The sequence below is a fragment of the Cryptomeria japonica genome, chromosome 10 (genome assembly GCF_030272615.1).
Source record: "Cryptomeria japonica chromosome 10, Sugi_1.0, whole genome shotgun sequence".
In the NCBI taxonomy this organism is placed as follows: domain Eukaryota; kingdom Viridiplantae; phylum Streptophyta; class Pinopsida; order Cupressales; family Cupressaceae; genus Cryptomeria; species Cryptomeria japonica.
Genome location: NC_081414.1, coordinates 488,590,435 through 488,605,611, shown reverse-complemented (window position 1 = coordinate 488,605,611; position 15,177 = coordinate 488,590,435). Strand labels below are relative to the sequence as shown.

General features: G+C 34.6%; 1 protein-coding gene across 1 annotated transcript in view; it reads right to left on the bottom strand.

Moving 5' to 3' along the window:
- Positions 1-5,748: 5,748 nt before the first annotated feature.
- LOC131859039 (uncharacterized) overlaps positions 5,749-15,177 on the bottom strand; it is a 56,418-nt gene continuing 46,989 nt past the window's right edge. The window contains exons 2-3 of the mRNA XM_059212551.1: positions 6,433-6,603; positions 5,749-6,240 (exon numbers count right to left, since the gene is read on the bottom strand). Of these exons, the coding sequence (XP_059068534.1) occupies positions 5,749-6,240; positions 6,433-6,603 (663 nt within the window). The remainder of the gene's footprint in view (positions 6,241-6,432; positions 6,604-15,177) is intronic.

Sequence of the window (15,177 nt, the reverse complement as noted above, 5' to 3'; positions counted from 1 at the left end):
GCTCTATTGATTATAGTAATAGATTAATTATTTAATCTATTTAATCGCGATTTATTAATTTAGTAATGGATTGATTGTTTAATTTATTTAATTGGTGATAAATGATTTATTGTGATTGATTAATTATTTAATAATAATTTATGATTTTAATTAGTGGTAGTGTTATTTTAATTTACTAAGATTTAACGATTCTTGATTATTTAATTATTTCTCGCGATTGAATTTAAATATTTAATAATTAATGTTTTTAGTTGATTTGATTTATTGAGTTAATTAATTTTTTTTTTTTATAAAATAATGTCTGGTAAACTTTTTAATGTGACTGGCGACGCTAGCATGATACACCCTCCAGCTCCATGTGAAACACTTTTGACCCAGAGCTATGAACCGGTGAGGCCACAACTAGGGGACCTCATCCCCACACTTCACTTGTTCAAACCTGTGAGCACAATGACCCAGCGAAGACACAAGGCTTGCGAGCACAATGGCCCAACAGGGGTTTCAACCTTGGTGGCCGCTTCACCAACGAAGTGTTTTAACTGTGACACTACATGTCCAAAGACTATTGAGTTAATTAATTATTTCGCTTTACTGATTTTATTTAATTATTGGTGATTTTAACCTTTATTCAATTATTTATCTTGTTTACTTTAATTACTTTATTTATTTAATATTTAATCTTTATTTAGCTACTATTGTGAAGTTTGAATATTTAATTAATCAACCTTTTTTATTACTTAATAAAGCCTATTTATTAGCATTATTTCAAACAATTGAAAATACTAGTAATAATAAGGGTAAATAATAAATAATTACCCTACCTATTATATTATAATATTATGGTTACTATTATTTTAACGAGAGTAATATATTTTTATTTTGATTCTCAAAATATCCCATAAAAAAAAAGAAAAGAAAATAATAAATAAATAAGTTTATTATATTGTCATGGTGGAAGAGGGAAATATATTTCAAAATGAAATATTCTCATTGGCTAATCAAAAGGCTAGGGTTTCATTATTTTTCTTGGGCTTTTATATGCTTGTCATGAAACATGTTGTCTTCTTCTGCACTCATTTTTCTGCTGGCACTTGGCAAAATTTGGGGATTTTGGCTTTACAATTGGTGGTTTGGAGTTTTGTTCTGGAAGTGTGTTGTTGATGGAGGCAGTGAGCAAGCTCTTCACCAAAGGCTCTCTTCAGTAACACAGGAAAGAGGTTGGCCCCTTGTTTTCTCCTTTTGTATTGTTCTCAGATTTTAATGTTGTGTGTTTTCTCTATGTCTGAAATTGCTTGTGAACTCAAGGTAGAATGAGTAGTTTACTTCCTAAATGAGATTCGCAAATGAATAAGGAAATGAAAAATTAATTGTTATGAAATTGCAATGTAAATAGTGACAACATTTGTTGTCTAGAATCTATGTTTGTAAAATTTCAGACCTTCATTGTCTTCCTTGAATTTGGTATTGAATCTCTCTGTCAAACCCTTTTACGAATTATGGAATTGTGATTTTGTGTATTGCTTGTTGTTATTATATTATTTATTTTTGTATTTGGGGGCAATTTGTATGCAGCACCCTTGTTTCAGATGGGGTTGCTGGCTGTGTGTCGCCCCCATACCTTATTTATTTTCCAGCAGCCCATACTTACTTGCCACCCTCTCTGTTCTTTTTATTTTGGTTGGGTGTGTGAAGTGGGATGCAACACCCACAACACATATCATGGATGCTTCTCCATGATACATATCATGGAGGGTAGCACCCACGATACATGTCGTGGATGTTGCCACATGACATGGATCATGGGGGCAACAACCCACGATATGGGTATCGTGGTTGCTGCAAGAACAATACATGTATTGTGGTTGCAACAACACGATACACATATCATGGATTGCTACACCACGATGTTTATGTCATGTTCTACAACATTTGAACACCCACGATGTTGGGATGTGTTTTCTTGTAGCATGGGGTATTTTATGATAAATGCCCATTTGATGGGCCTTCTCACGTCGTTGAACCAAAACACCCATTTCGATGGGTCTGTAAATGAATTTGTACATTTTGGTTGATGCTATAAATATAGTGTTTTATTTGGTATTGGTATGTGTATTCAGATTTGCTTAATGTGAGTCCATGTTGCTAGGCAACATAAAGGTTATGTATATGTGGAGTTGTAGCTCATTGGTAAATTTTATTTTGTTGTATGATTCTATGTATCATGTTGTGCATGAGTTCTAGATATTTTAGTGTCAAGTTTAGCTGTGATTTTGGATGAAGCCCCTGAGTTACAACACAGACTAAGCGTAATGTAAATGATGCCCTCCCTCATTTTATCATTTTCTACTATGGTCATCATATTATGTTATGTGCTATGTTGCACTTGGGGAACCAGAGGTTGTCTTGAAATTATTGAGTTTGATTGGTTTTGGTTTTCAGATTTGGTGTCACCTTTATGTTCATTGCACCATTGTTTGGTTGCAAGATTCATGTTGTATTGGGATGCTTTCATGTTATTTGTTGTGAGAATTAGTTTATCTATGCTGCTAATTTTTAATAACAAGTGTGGAGACTATTGGAAATTGACACTCATCTGGTAAGGTTCATGGCATTATGGGTTGTCATTGATGGAAAATCATCATCTCAGGGTAAAATGTTTCATTGTTTTATTAACCGACATTCATTGCACTTAACCTGTATTGGTATTCACATTTCTTTACACCAACACCAAAACCGGAATTCACTTCATACCCGGCTAAGTCTTGATTTCAGAAACATGTCGAGATCCCCGTAAAATGCATATGGAACCTAGTAATGGATAGGACTCGGCTAAGGAAATATTTTGGTCTCGATTATATTTTTATGGATTTTGATGGTAAAGTGTGATGACCGACATGGTCATTGGATTTATGTTTGATTTTCATTATGTTCCGGCAGCTGACTTGTTTATGTTTCTTGTTGAAGCCAACATGGTTAAGTTTGAAGGATATTTAAGAAGATTACCTCTGTGATAGATCATATATGTTAGATGGTATGCGAGCTATTGATTGCAAATATTTTAGTGAGTTTTGGTATGCATTTTGGTATGCGATTGGAAGTGACTATGTGCAGTTTCACGTGCACAACTTAATGGGTAGCAGAACAGAGTATTAAAGAACAGGTATATAGAGAAGGATATCAAAGCATTAACCAGAACTTATCCAGCATGGTCAGATGCTATTTATAAGTTCATTTTCATTTGTAAACACTTGTAAGTGTTTTGTAAGTCAGTGAGACTTCCTATATTTTGTGTTTGAGAAATGAGCTCTAGGTGGTTGGCCTTTCGGCATGTGCAGACCCCCTTATATAATATTTGTATACCTTGATCAAGTATATAGATATTGTGGGTATCAACCCCACCGTGGTTTTTCCCTTTGCAAGGTTATCCATGTATAAATATTGGTGTTATGGTGTTGCCTTTCATTGTGATATTTTGTGTATGCACTCTAATTTTATTTACTATTAACCGGTTAATAAGGAATAAGTTCAAAACTAACATTACTGGTAGAACACTGATTCACCCCCCCTCTCAGTGTTCTTGGATTCCAACAGAGACCTTGTTGGGTTTTATTGTTTTGTTACAACAAAATTATTTGATTTATATGTCAAGAGGCTCTCTCTCTCTTTGTGTGTTAATGTTAAGCTTTCATATTTATGTGGTTGTGCATGGGTTGGTGCTACATGTTGTTGCATTTTAGATTTACTTATTTAGCTTAGAGCCTCTTGAAATGTTGTTTATGGGTCCATGTAAAGGGAGTGGGCTCCCTTGCAACACCCAAGTTCACGAGAGATGGAGTATCATGAGGTTCCTTGTAAGGATGCATGAAGTCCAGACCTCTTGGACGTAAGGGAGTTTACCTTGTTTTAAATCAAGTGATAACTAAATAATGGATGGGAATGGGTGGTTAAGTAACTAAAAAGATAATAATTGATAGTGCCTCATGAGTCAGTCCTAGGGAGGATGTTTTAGGCTAAGCATGAGAAGACCATGGAGATGGTAAGCTAATCTCCCTTGGTTTCTCAAAGGTTGAGATGGCTCCACATGCCCTTAGGATAGAGCCTTTTTTTGGTATGGCATGTGATGACACTCCCTTGTACATGTGTTTCCCTTATGTTTTTGGCATTCGTATTTATGTTTGATGATGTGTTGGCCTCTGGGAGTTTCTTTAGTTATAATTGCATTGGTGTTTGGTCCATGTGTATGGAAGTCCTTATTTGTGTTAGTCCCTTTGGTCTTAAGCATCAACCTAGGTGTAGTGTGTGTGTTGGTACCTAGTGACATCTCTTAGCTTGAGGGGTGGTTCCTTGTAGGTTCCAAATTGATCGGGTGGTTGGAGATTTTTTCCGTTGGGGTTTTTCCCTTCTTGTTCTTGTGCTTCATGTGCGTGGACTTGGGTCTTTCTTCATGATGGCTACGGATTTGATGGAGCATATTTATGTATCAACTTCTATGGTTTATGAGATGTACTTGTTATGTAATAGTGTAGGAACCATTTGAAAGATTGAGCAATCTTAGAATCATATGGACTATGTATTAGTAGCATGTAGTGTATCCATGATTATACATTAGACTTGGCTTCCTATGGAGTTCTTCATATGGTTTTGTTATGTAATGGTTCATATGTATCATTGATTTAACAATGGTTATGCCACCTTTGGACATCATTGTAAACATATGAAAAGAGTGTAGACTGTTGGTTATTTCACCTTTTGGGCAACATTATAAGCATGTGTAGTGAACATAAACACTTGTATTGAAATTGCCATGTTTATGTTGTAATATAATTAGTGAGTTGTATCTTATGTGTTTAACATTGGAATAGACTTAGAGTGGAAAATTAAACATTTATTTTGCACCATCTTGTCATGCAATAGAAATATGCATTTAGTTAGAGTCATTTTGCAATGAAGAAAAGATGTATTGGTTTACTTTCATCGTGTTATGTTGCTAATTATGGAATGAATCAATGTATGGGAATGAGGTATTTTCATGTATAGGTGGATACAATATAATTAGATATTAGATCATGTCTATGAGACTCTAAAACTTGTGTAATTACTATTAAATAAGACCTCATCAAACCATGTCGGCTACAAATAATTAATTACTTTACAATATAATTCGCATAAACAAAACTTTATCATATGTTGGCCTAGGTGCCGATATGATTCATTGCCGGTGTAAACTGGATGCCAATGTGAATGAACTTTGTGTAGCTGTTGGTGACGGTATGCAAAGTTGGTTGCCGGTATAATCAATAGAATCATGTAGAATCATATTACTAGTTGGTTGTCATCATTGACAACATCAACCATTCTCATCTGAGTGTGTAATGCTAACAATCTCCCCCTTTGTCATTGATGGCAACACTCATGAGAAAAAACAAAAACCAAAATTGCCAAAACCAAAAGTGCTCCCTCTGAGCAAATGATCTCCTTCACTATACCTTTTCCTTTTCTCTATCACTCCCCCTTTGGCATCAATGACAAAGGTTGTTAAAAAGAATCAAAAATTCAAAAATTCTACCTAAAAGACTATAACCGGTTATGTACAATCTGAAAGATATCCACTACAATCAGATTAACTCCTTGAAAAAATTTAGAACTATTAGAAATGATATCCTCAATCTATCGGATCATGCTGGTTAGATGAAGCATTTGTTCCTCCGGTGATCTTCCTCTTGTAATAGTAGCCTTAGATAGTCCATTCTAGTGTGTCAACAAATTGTCCAATCTAGGACCAAGTTTATTCTTTAACTCGCGGGCTTTTAACCTTAATCGAGCTTTCTCCTTTTCAATATTTTCTATTTTCTCCTCATATACTATCATTTCTTGATCTAAAATTGAAGTGAGTTTAGAAGAACCAATCAGGTTGTCTGCTATATCATCAATTTCCTTCTGTGTTTGTTTAATTTGATCATCAATATCAGTAGTCAAATGGTGTGGCTTGCAAACATCTCTATACAGTTCCTTAAACTCCAAAATTGTTGAATTTAGTGCCAGTATTAAGGAATCTAAATTTCTTGTACAGTCCTCAATAGATTTATTAAAGAAATCTACCTTCTCCTTATTTACCCTTTCTCTAATTGTCTCCTGATTAATCTTATCAATCGACTGAATATTAGATGAAATGAATTTAGACAATGTGTCTAACTTACCAATAGAGCCTACAATATCATCTACCTTACATGTCGATGCTATCTGTTGTAAAATAGGTAAGGTGTGATCAATAGCCATAAATGCTAAGGCATTGCATTCAGTGATCTTCTTAATGGAATCCAAAAGTACATCTGTCACATTTGTACATCTGTAATCCATGGTGGAAGTGCTAGGCGGAGTGTGAGGTTCTGCAGTTGGTTTCTTCTCATCTCTGGATGTCTGCACATAAAGCACTTCAGCTATCTTACTTCCATCATTGACCTTTTCTTTATCCACTATTTCTTCCTTTTGCTCACTTTGTGTTTCAACTTTGTTTTCAACCTTACTGTCATCCTTACTTTCTGCCTTGCTGACTGTCGGTTCAACTATACTCTGTTCAGGTTCTTTCTTTGTCGATTTTTGTACCTTCTATTGAGTGTCAACATTTATAGGTTCAGTTTTCTTTTCTTCAACATTCTCAGAAGATTTATCTATAATTACATTGATATCCTGAGTGTCCACATTCATGGTAAATAGAATGTTTGACTCTGGATCAATAATCTCAGTGTTCACTTCCTCTGTTTTCTCTTCCTCATGTTCAACTTGTGCCTCAACTTGTTCTTTAACCTATTCCTTTTGTTGTTCCTCAATTTGTTTCTCTACCACTACCGGTGGTGTGTCTTCAGCCGGTGGGGTAGGTTATCCTTGATAGTCAAGTCAGGAATACCACCAACTTTGTTCTTACCCTTATCACTTTTCTAATATACTTTAGTGAAAGATTGTCTATTTTCTGTCTATCCTTCTCTTCCTTGTTCTCCTTTTCCACAAAGAATATATCCCATTTGTCAGCCATTTCATCAGTAATCTCTTTGACATTGCTTGCCATTAAGCTAACCTACCAGTGACCACTAGCAAAAACTGACCGGTTGGCTTCTGCAATCAATTCATCAATCTCCTGCTAGGAATTGACAGGGTGAACTGCCAACAATGCTTCAACTTTCAATTTCTTGTCAAGTTCCATTATAGACATTATTTTTGCCTCAAGTCTCAGATAAAGATCATTAGGCAAATCATCAACGACCTCAATTAAAACTCTTGTAAATATCAAGATGTAGAATGATACTTTCCTCAATTGTTCCCTTATCAGAATCTTTGAAAGTATGATAACATTTGATGATATTGCTAAGGTTTCCATCCTGGGTAATTTCATTTATAAGTTCTTCCGGGGATAGAATGTCTGATACCTTAGGTGTCAGTTTCTTTGGTATAAGTTTCTTTCTCTGAATGTTGGGCTCTCTCATAGCTTGTTGTTTCTTCCTTAGTGTTCTTCTCCTCTTTGGAGAAGGAGTAGGTGTCGGTGAAGGTTTCCTTTTCTTTCTTTCAACTCTTTTAAATTCTGCTTCTTTATCACTTTCCATCTCAGAAGAAGTAACAACTGGGGAAACATGAGCTACCAGTTGTTGTTTGGCTTTACTTTCCTTCATGCTCTTAGCAATACCACTCATATGTTCAAGTCCCATCAATCCTTTCTTAACATCTGCTACAAAATTCGAAGCATCTTTCATTAATTTTTCTCTTTTCTTCCTCTCCTTCATCATGGATACATCACTCTCAATTGTTTCAGCTGTGCCAAATATCTTGTCAGTCAGTTCCCTTGGTGCATCAAGAAGTATCCTTGCATAAGACTCAAGAATGTTCAAATCTACTTCATAGCCCATCTCTGTTATCTAAATGGTTCGAGGAGTAACAACCTCCATCCATGTCTCATCTCTCTTCATTACAAAACATATCTGTTTGTCATATTTGTCCACAATGCTTTGAGGAATCCTTTCCCTTGCCTTCATCTTAGTTTGAAAGTTCTTGAAATAATCTTTTACCAGCTTGTCACCATCAACACCTATTCCAGTAATTGCTTCCATAATCTATCTTCCAATAGGGATGTCATAAGCAAAGTCCTTGTGACCAATGCTAGGAATCTCCTTTGTGATATGCCACTGATGTTCATTATATTTTCCTTGATTTATTTTACTTTCTTAGAAGCATCTCTGATAAATTTTTCTCTTTTCTTCCTTTGCTTCAATGTTTTTACATCACTTTCAATAGTTTTAGCACTGCCAAAAACTTGTTCTGATGGTTCTCTCGATGCATCTAGTAATGCTTTAGCATATGTCTCAAGAATGTTAAGATCTACCTAATATCCCATTTCAGTCACCCATACAGTCCTAGGGAGTACAACTTTCATCCATGTCTCATCTTTCTTGATAGCAAAATAGATTTCTTTGTCATACTTGTCTACTATACTCTGTGGTAATCTTTCTCTAGCTCTCATCTTAGCTTGGAAAGTTTTAAAGTATTCAGCTATGTTGTTGTCTTTAGCAGTTCCCATGCCAGTGAAAGCCACCTATAATTTTTTTCCTATCGGTATATCATAACCAAAGTCTTTGGGTCATGTACCAGGAATCTCCTTAGTGAAATACAACATTAAACATACCAAAAGGTTTCCAAAGAGGAATGTTCCTTTCTTGTCACCTTTGATCTTTTTTAGGTTGTCAATAAGCTCATCTTTTAGCCATTCACATACATCAATCATTGCATTGTTGTTAACCATCTCATAAGCACTGTGTATATAGAGGCTAGAAATTGAATTTAGCCTGTTAGCATGTGTATTCTTGTATCCTAGCACCATACTCACAAATCTCACATTGATGTCCTTAATATAAATCACTCTTAGTGATCTATTGTCAGATGTTTCTCTAGTTAGGCTTATCATTGTGTTGTTGGGAATCTTCTTAGTTTTATCAGGTCTTTTGTCAGTTGAGGGTAAACCAGTTACTGCCCTAATTGCTTATCCGGTTATTTTGTAAACAAAATCCAACCATAAGAATTCTCCATGTGCTCTACTTAAAAAAATCCTGACTACTTCCTCCAAAAATTTAGGGATATTCAATATCTCAACAAAACCTAGAGTTTCTACAATCTTGTGTTCAGGTTTAACAACACCATTTTCATCACAAATTACCGTTTTAAACATTTTCATCAATTTTTCAGAACCTAATTCTTCAATGTTACAATGTATATAAATCCTAGGGTCTTCTGCAAATGCTACATCTTTAGGAATTTTATAGAATGCCCCTATAGAGTCATCTTGCTTCACAATTTTGAGAATTATCTTCAACATGGGCCTAGGGCGTTTCACATTTTCTACAATTGTAGGGTTTCGAATAAATTCGGGAGCAGAAGAAGAAGCCATTGAAAAATACCTTTAGCTACCTTAAAGTATTCTGAATGCTTCAAAGAAATCACTTCATACCTTTGCCTTGAATGCATTTGCTCAGTTTTCGCACTCTCTGCTAATTGGAATGTTCGGTGTGTCAAAAAAGAGGGAAATCAGCTGATTTATAATGAAATTTTTCTCAACAACCGCATTAAATGCTCGCTGGTTAAGTGAAAACTTAACACATCTACCGGTAAGGAATAAATCTATCTTCTCACCATCAACCGAGGGTACTCTGCATGATTTTCAACTTTCTGCAATACCCCCAAAACAGGTTACTTCTCAGTTGGATGAAGAATCTCCTATCGGTGGAGTATTACTCTATTTTACTGATGTAGAGATAGTTCATCAACATTTTGATCTCTCTTCCTAATCTATTGTTTTGAAAATTCTTGCTTTACCTCATCTACCTTTTCTTTGCCTTTCAAACTGGATCCTTTATTGTTTGCCAGTGCAGTCTTGCTTCTATAGAATTTTGCAATATGTCCAATCTTGTTACAAGCACAACAAGTTACATTATTCTTCTAAATAGCCTTTACATATCCTACCTCGGTTTGTGTTCTGCATTGATTAGATAAGTGCCCAAATCTTCCACAAACATAGCATCTCACATTCATTCTGCAATTTTCTGAATTATGACCAACTTTGTTGCATTTGGAACATTGACCGCTGGGTGCATTAATGTTCTGATTGTTTCTAAATCTACACTGATTTTCTCTATGACCATACTTGTTATAGTTAAAGCATTTCCCATTACATTTATAATCACTAGGTTGTCATACCGGTTTACTATGATCATGATTGTTTGCAGCACCAGAACTTTCTCCAACTTCAAATCCAAGTCCATTAGTATCTCCATTAGGTTTATGATTTTTTAGCATATCATCAAGTTCTTCTGAACTTTTCTTGAATTTCTCTTTATGTTTATTTGCAATACCCAACTCATTTTCTAGAATTCCCTTTTGTCTCATAAGCTCAGTTATATCATGTTGCATGTGAATTAGATCCGTCTTCAGCATATCATTTTCATGACTGAGTCTTAGATTTTCATTTCCAGCATCATTGAGTCTCCTAGTCAAGTCTTCTTCATTCTTCTTCCTATCTTCAATGTCTTTACTAACCTAATAGTCATATCTTACTTTCAATTCTTCAAGTTATAGTTCTCTATTCTCAACTTGTTTACAAGTTCATTAAGAGTTTCCTTTTCATCGTCATCTTTCTACATCTTCTCATGAAGTTCTTTTCTTTTATTTTGAGCTATAGTAAGATTCTCCTGAAGTCCTTAAATAAATTCCTGTGCAGTCCTCAGATCATCTTCAAGTTTGATATTCTTCAATTTCTCTGCATCATAGTCTACAAGAGCTCCTTCCAATTGTTTTCTTAAGTTCTCCATCTTTACTGGTGTCAGAATCTTCCTCAAGTTGTTAGGCCTTTGAAAATAGAGGACCAGGCTCTGATACCAATTGTTAGGATTAATGACAGTCCCAAAGACACTGAGAGGGGGGGGGGGGGGTGAATCAGTATCTAACCGGTTAGCAAAATATTTAAACTTATTCAGAACTTTCCATCCCAAAACAGTGTATCGGTAAATAAGAATTAATGCAACAAATAAGAATAACAGAGACAACATAGAGAACACACCATAACACAAGATATTTAATGAGGAAACTTGGTGTGGGAAAAACCTCGGTGGGATTTGTGACCCACAATATTTACGCACTGGTCAATGAATAAATATTACTTACAATGAGGGGCCTGCACATGCAGGAAGGCCAACTGCCTAGAGCTCACTGCTCAATAAGAGTCACACTGACTACAAAAGTGGATTATCAAATCCAATACAATGTACTGCTTCAAATCAACATCAACTATGCCAGGTTTAATACTGGTTTAAGCTTAGTCTATAACCAAAGTTGTAGACACTTAAAAATGTCTCATTGATCATGTACTAATTATTCCTCTAATTGATTAAATAATTCTTTAATTATTTAGTTAAGTTAATTAATCCTATTCTTCTATTTTTTCTATTTTTTTCTAATTTCATATTTCCTTACCATCTTACTAATTATTCTATTTTCCTATTCTATCATCATTTAATCATTTTAATCATTTCCTAAATATTAATTAAATATTTATTATTTAATTAATTATGGTTAATTCCCCAATTTAAATAATCTTTATTATTTAAATAAATTACTAATTATTCAATTTCTATCTCTGATCATCTAATCATTAACTCTTTTCTAAATATTAATTAAATATTAATTATTTAATTAATCATGATTTAATCCTTTAAATTAGATAATCTTTATTATTTAATTAAATTCTATTTCTAAAATAATTAAATACTTTCTTTAAATTATTTAAATAACAAATTGATTCTTCCATTTCCAAATCCCCAAATTCTAATTTCATTTAATTTCATATTCTTCTAATTTCTTCCAAATTCAATTACATGTGCATGATTTCAAAAACCAAATTGAAAATCAAAGTTAAGTTCTAAATATATTCAAATGCTAAATTGAATAAATAAATTCAATTATTTGAATAAATATCATGCAAAGATTAAATTTAAAATCTAAATCTAAATGCAAGCACATGCTAAATTAATTAATTAAATCATTTATCTCTTCAACTTTTATTTCCATCTTTCAGTTAGCTTTTTCTAAATTAAGTTTTCCGTGTCATCTTCTTTATTTCCACCAATCATTCTTTTTCTTCCTTCAATCAGCTTTTTCTCAATCAGTTGACTCAATTAATCTATTCAATCTATTGAGTTTCACTCCTACAATAAGCAGTTCAACTATCAATTTTCACCTAAGTTCCACCTCTTGATCATTATGTTCCACCTTTCAATCAATCTTCTCCAATTTTCTATAAATTGAGCATTCAATCTCCATTCTCAATAATCATGAACTTCGAATCTTTGTGTCACTTGCAGGTTACCAGCGCAATATCTAAGAGTCATCATACCACAGAGAAGAGAAGAGCAATGGAAGTAATATGCAATCTTGGAATAGGGAATTTCATTGAATTATTATAATTCTTATTACTTGATATTGAATTATTTCATTGTCTTCTTTGTTAGATTCTTTGATTAGATAGGGATTCGTGATTTCCCTTGATTTCTAATTAATTGATTATTGTTTTGAATAAGATGAATTTTACATGTATGACATTTTGGTGAACCCGACGTGAACTAACAACAATTTAACCTTCTTTATTTTTCTGTGTGATTTTTGCAGATTGTGCGGATTTTTCATTTTTTTGCAGGTTGCACGAATTTAGAGAAAAGATTTTTCCATCATGCAATCGAGCATTCATCATTACGCAATCTCATAGACAACATCATGCATTCGACCCTTTGGGGTCATGCATTTGTTCTGACAGGGTCATGCAATCGCCCTTTCCGAATCACGCATTCGCAGGAAGCTTTGCTGTTTAATTTTTTCTTCCATCTGTTATCTGTTCTATTTAATTTTGTCTTAAATTTGGTTAATCTAGAATCAAATTACTTTTATTTTATGATTTGATTGATACAGTTTATGGCAAGAAAAGTTCAGTTCAGGATTTCAAGTGCAAGAAGGATGAAACAACAAAGGAGAGAAGCCAAACGCTATCAAAAGGTTCTCCAGGCAGAAAAATTAATACAGGATTCAGAAGAACAACTGGCCTTAGATAGATATAATAGCCTAGTTCTTTCTTATACAATTAAATATGATCTAATCAATATTGAATGGATGATGAGGGATTTGGCTAGGGCTTCATAATTGGTTTTGCAGGTTCCTGATCAGGTTTAGTTTTATTTTATTTGTTAGTTTTTAATTTTTGTTGTTGTTTGCCTTCTATCATGTAATCGACTTGTTAGTGCTATGCAATCGACCAGATATTGTCACGCATTCGTTCTATCAGATTTACGCATTCGCTTTGTCAGATTCACGCATTCGCTCTGTAAGTATCAAGCAAACGCACAGGTAAATTTATGCATCCACCTCTGTCAAATTTTGAGTTTCTGTTTTCTATTAGTTTGCTTTTACTACTAATCTTTTGTTTATAGGTTGTGGCAGATTTGCAGAAAGGATTAGATTAGTATATTTGCATGCACACTTCACACTTCATTTTTGGTGCTTAAAATCAACAACAGTTAAAATTGACATGCATAGATAATCTCACACTTCATTGTTGGTGCTTAAAATGAACATGGGTTAAAATGGACATGCATGGATAATCTCACACTTCGTTGTTGGTGCTTAAAATGAAAATGGGCTAAAATTGAAATGCATGTATCTCACACTTGGTTTTTGGTGCTTAAAATCAACAAATGGTTAAAATTGACATGTATGCCTTCATATTTTGATTTGGTGTTTAAAATAGACATGCACATGCGTATCTAACACCTAAATTTGGGCTATAAAATGAACGTGAATTAGGCTACATTAGATTAAATCATTTTTTCATTTTCTTAAGGTAAAGAACTTTTTATTGTGTCTAGGGTGGACCTACTGTTGCACTAACTGACTTTCCACCCACCTTCAGGGTCTTGGGAGAAAGAAGGAAGGTGACAATGACATCCAAATTTTATTTTATTCTACATAGTGAGGGGTATCTTTGACTGGGGATTTCATCACCCCACATAGGTACTTCGAATTGGGATGCATTGGGGATATCATCTCTCCTAGCGTACTCTTGAGTGGGTTTTCGAGCTGCTATATAAATATACTGGTCAAGCAACTAGAGTGTTGAGTGAATTCGAAGTATGTGGGGGCCTTTCCTGCATCGATAAGATCAATTAAAGCCTTAAGTGGCTTTCTCTGAGAATCCATCATTGGATCAGGACCCCTTGAAACCTAATACTAAGAACCAATTTAGTTACCAAAAATCCTACATTCAGTGGTTTTGGGAGTGCGGATCGTACCCCATAGATACCCTTCATGTACCTTACACTATGATACAGGAATCCCTCATCTATAAGATCCTCGGATCTTCAAGGTAAGAGAGACTGGCATGCCCGAGAAGTGTGTGTCATGGAGTGGAGCCAGTGCTGCTAGACTCTCTATCTGTTCATTTTGTCTCGGTATTTCGTAAGGGCCTCACTGAATGGTGTCCACTATCCATCCTAAGATTGTATTCCATTCTTTTTTAACTTATCATTGTGCTAGACCAGTATTGAGTCAATCCCTTGGGCTATTTCAGGCCCTATCCCATGTATCTCCACATTTTCTGAGATTGTATGAAAATTGAGTCAGTCAGCTATACATACCTACCAGCAATTGTTCTCAGATTTGGAAAACTACAAAACATTGTCTTACACATGAAGTTATAGAAAACAAAGTCCATTTTGAAACCAAAACTCAAAAGTCCTTACATACTTGTGACCCTAGGCAGTTTTTTACATAGTCCCACTTACGTCCTCATTATCATCCTACATCCTTTGCATAGTCCCACTTACATCCTCATTATCATCCTATGCATAGTCCTAATCACGTCCTAATTATCATCCTACGTCTTTTGCATAGTCCCAATCACATCCTCATTATCATCCTAAGTCTTTTGCATTATCATCCATATTAGTTACATAGTCCTACATTATCATATACGTCTTCATCTAGACCTCATATACGTCTAAGTCCATTGTTAGTTATAGATTCATAGCATGTGCCTTCATGGGTCTCCCAGGTGATGGTTTTCTCCCCTTTGAGCAACCTAATTTAGTTCTGAATGGTGGT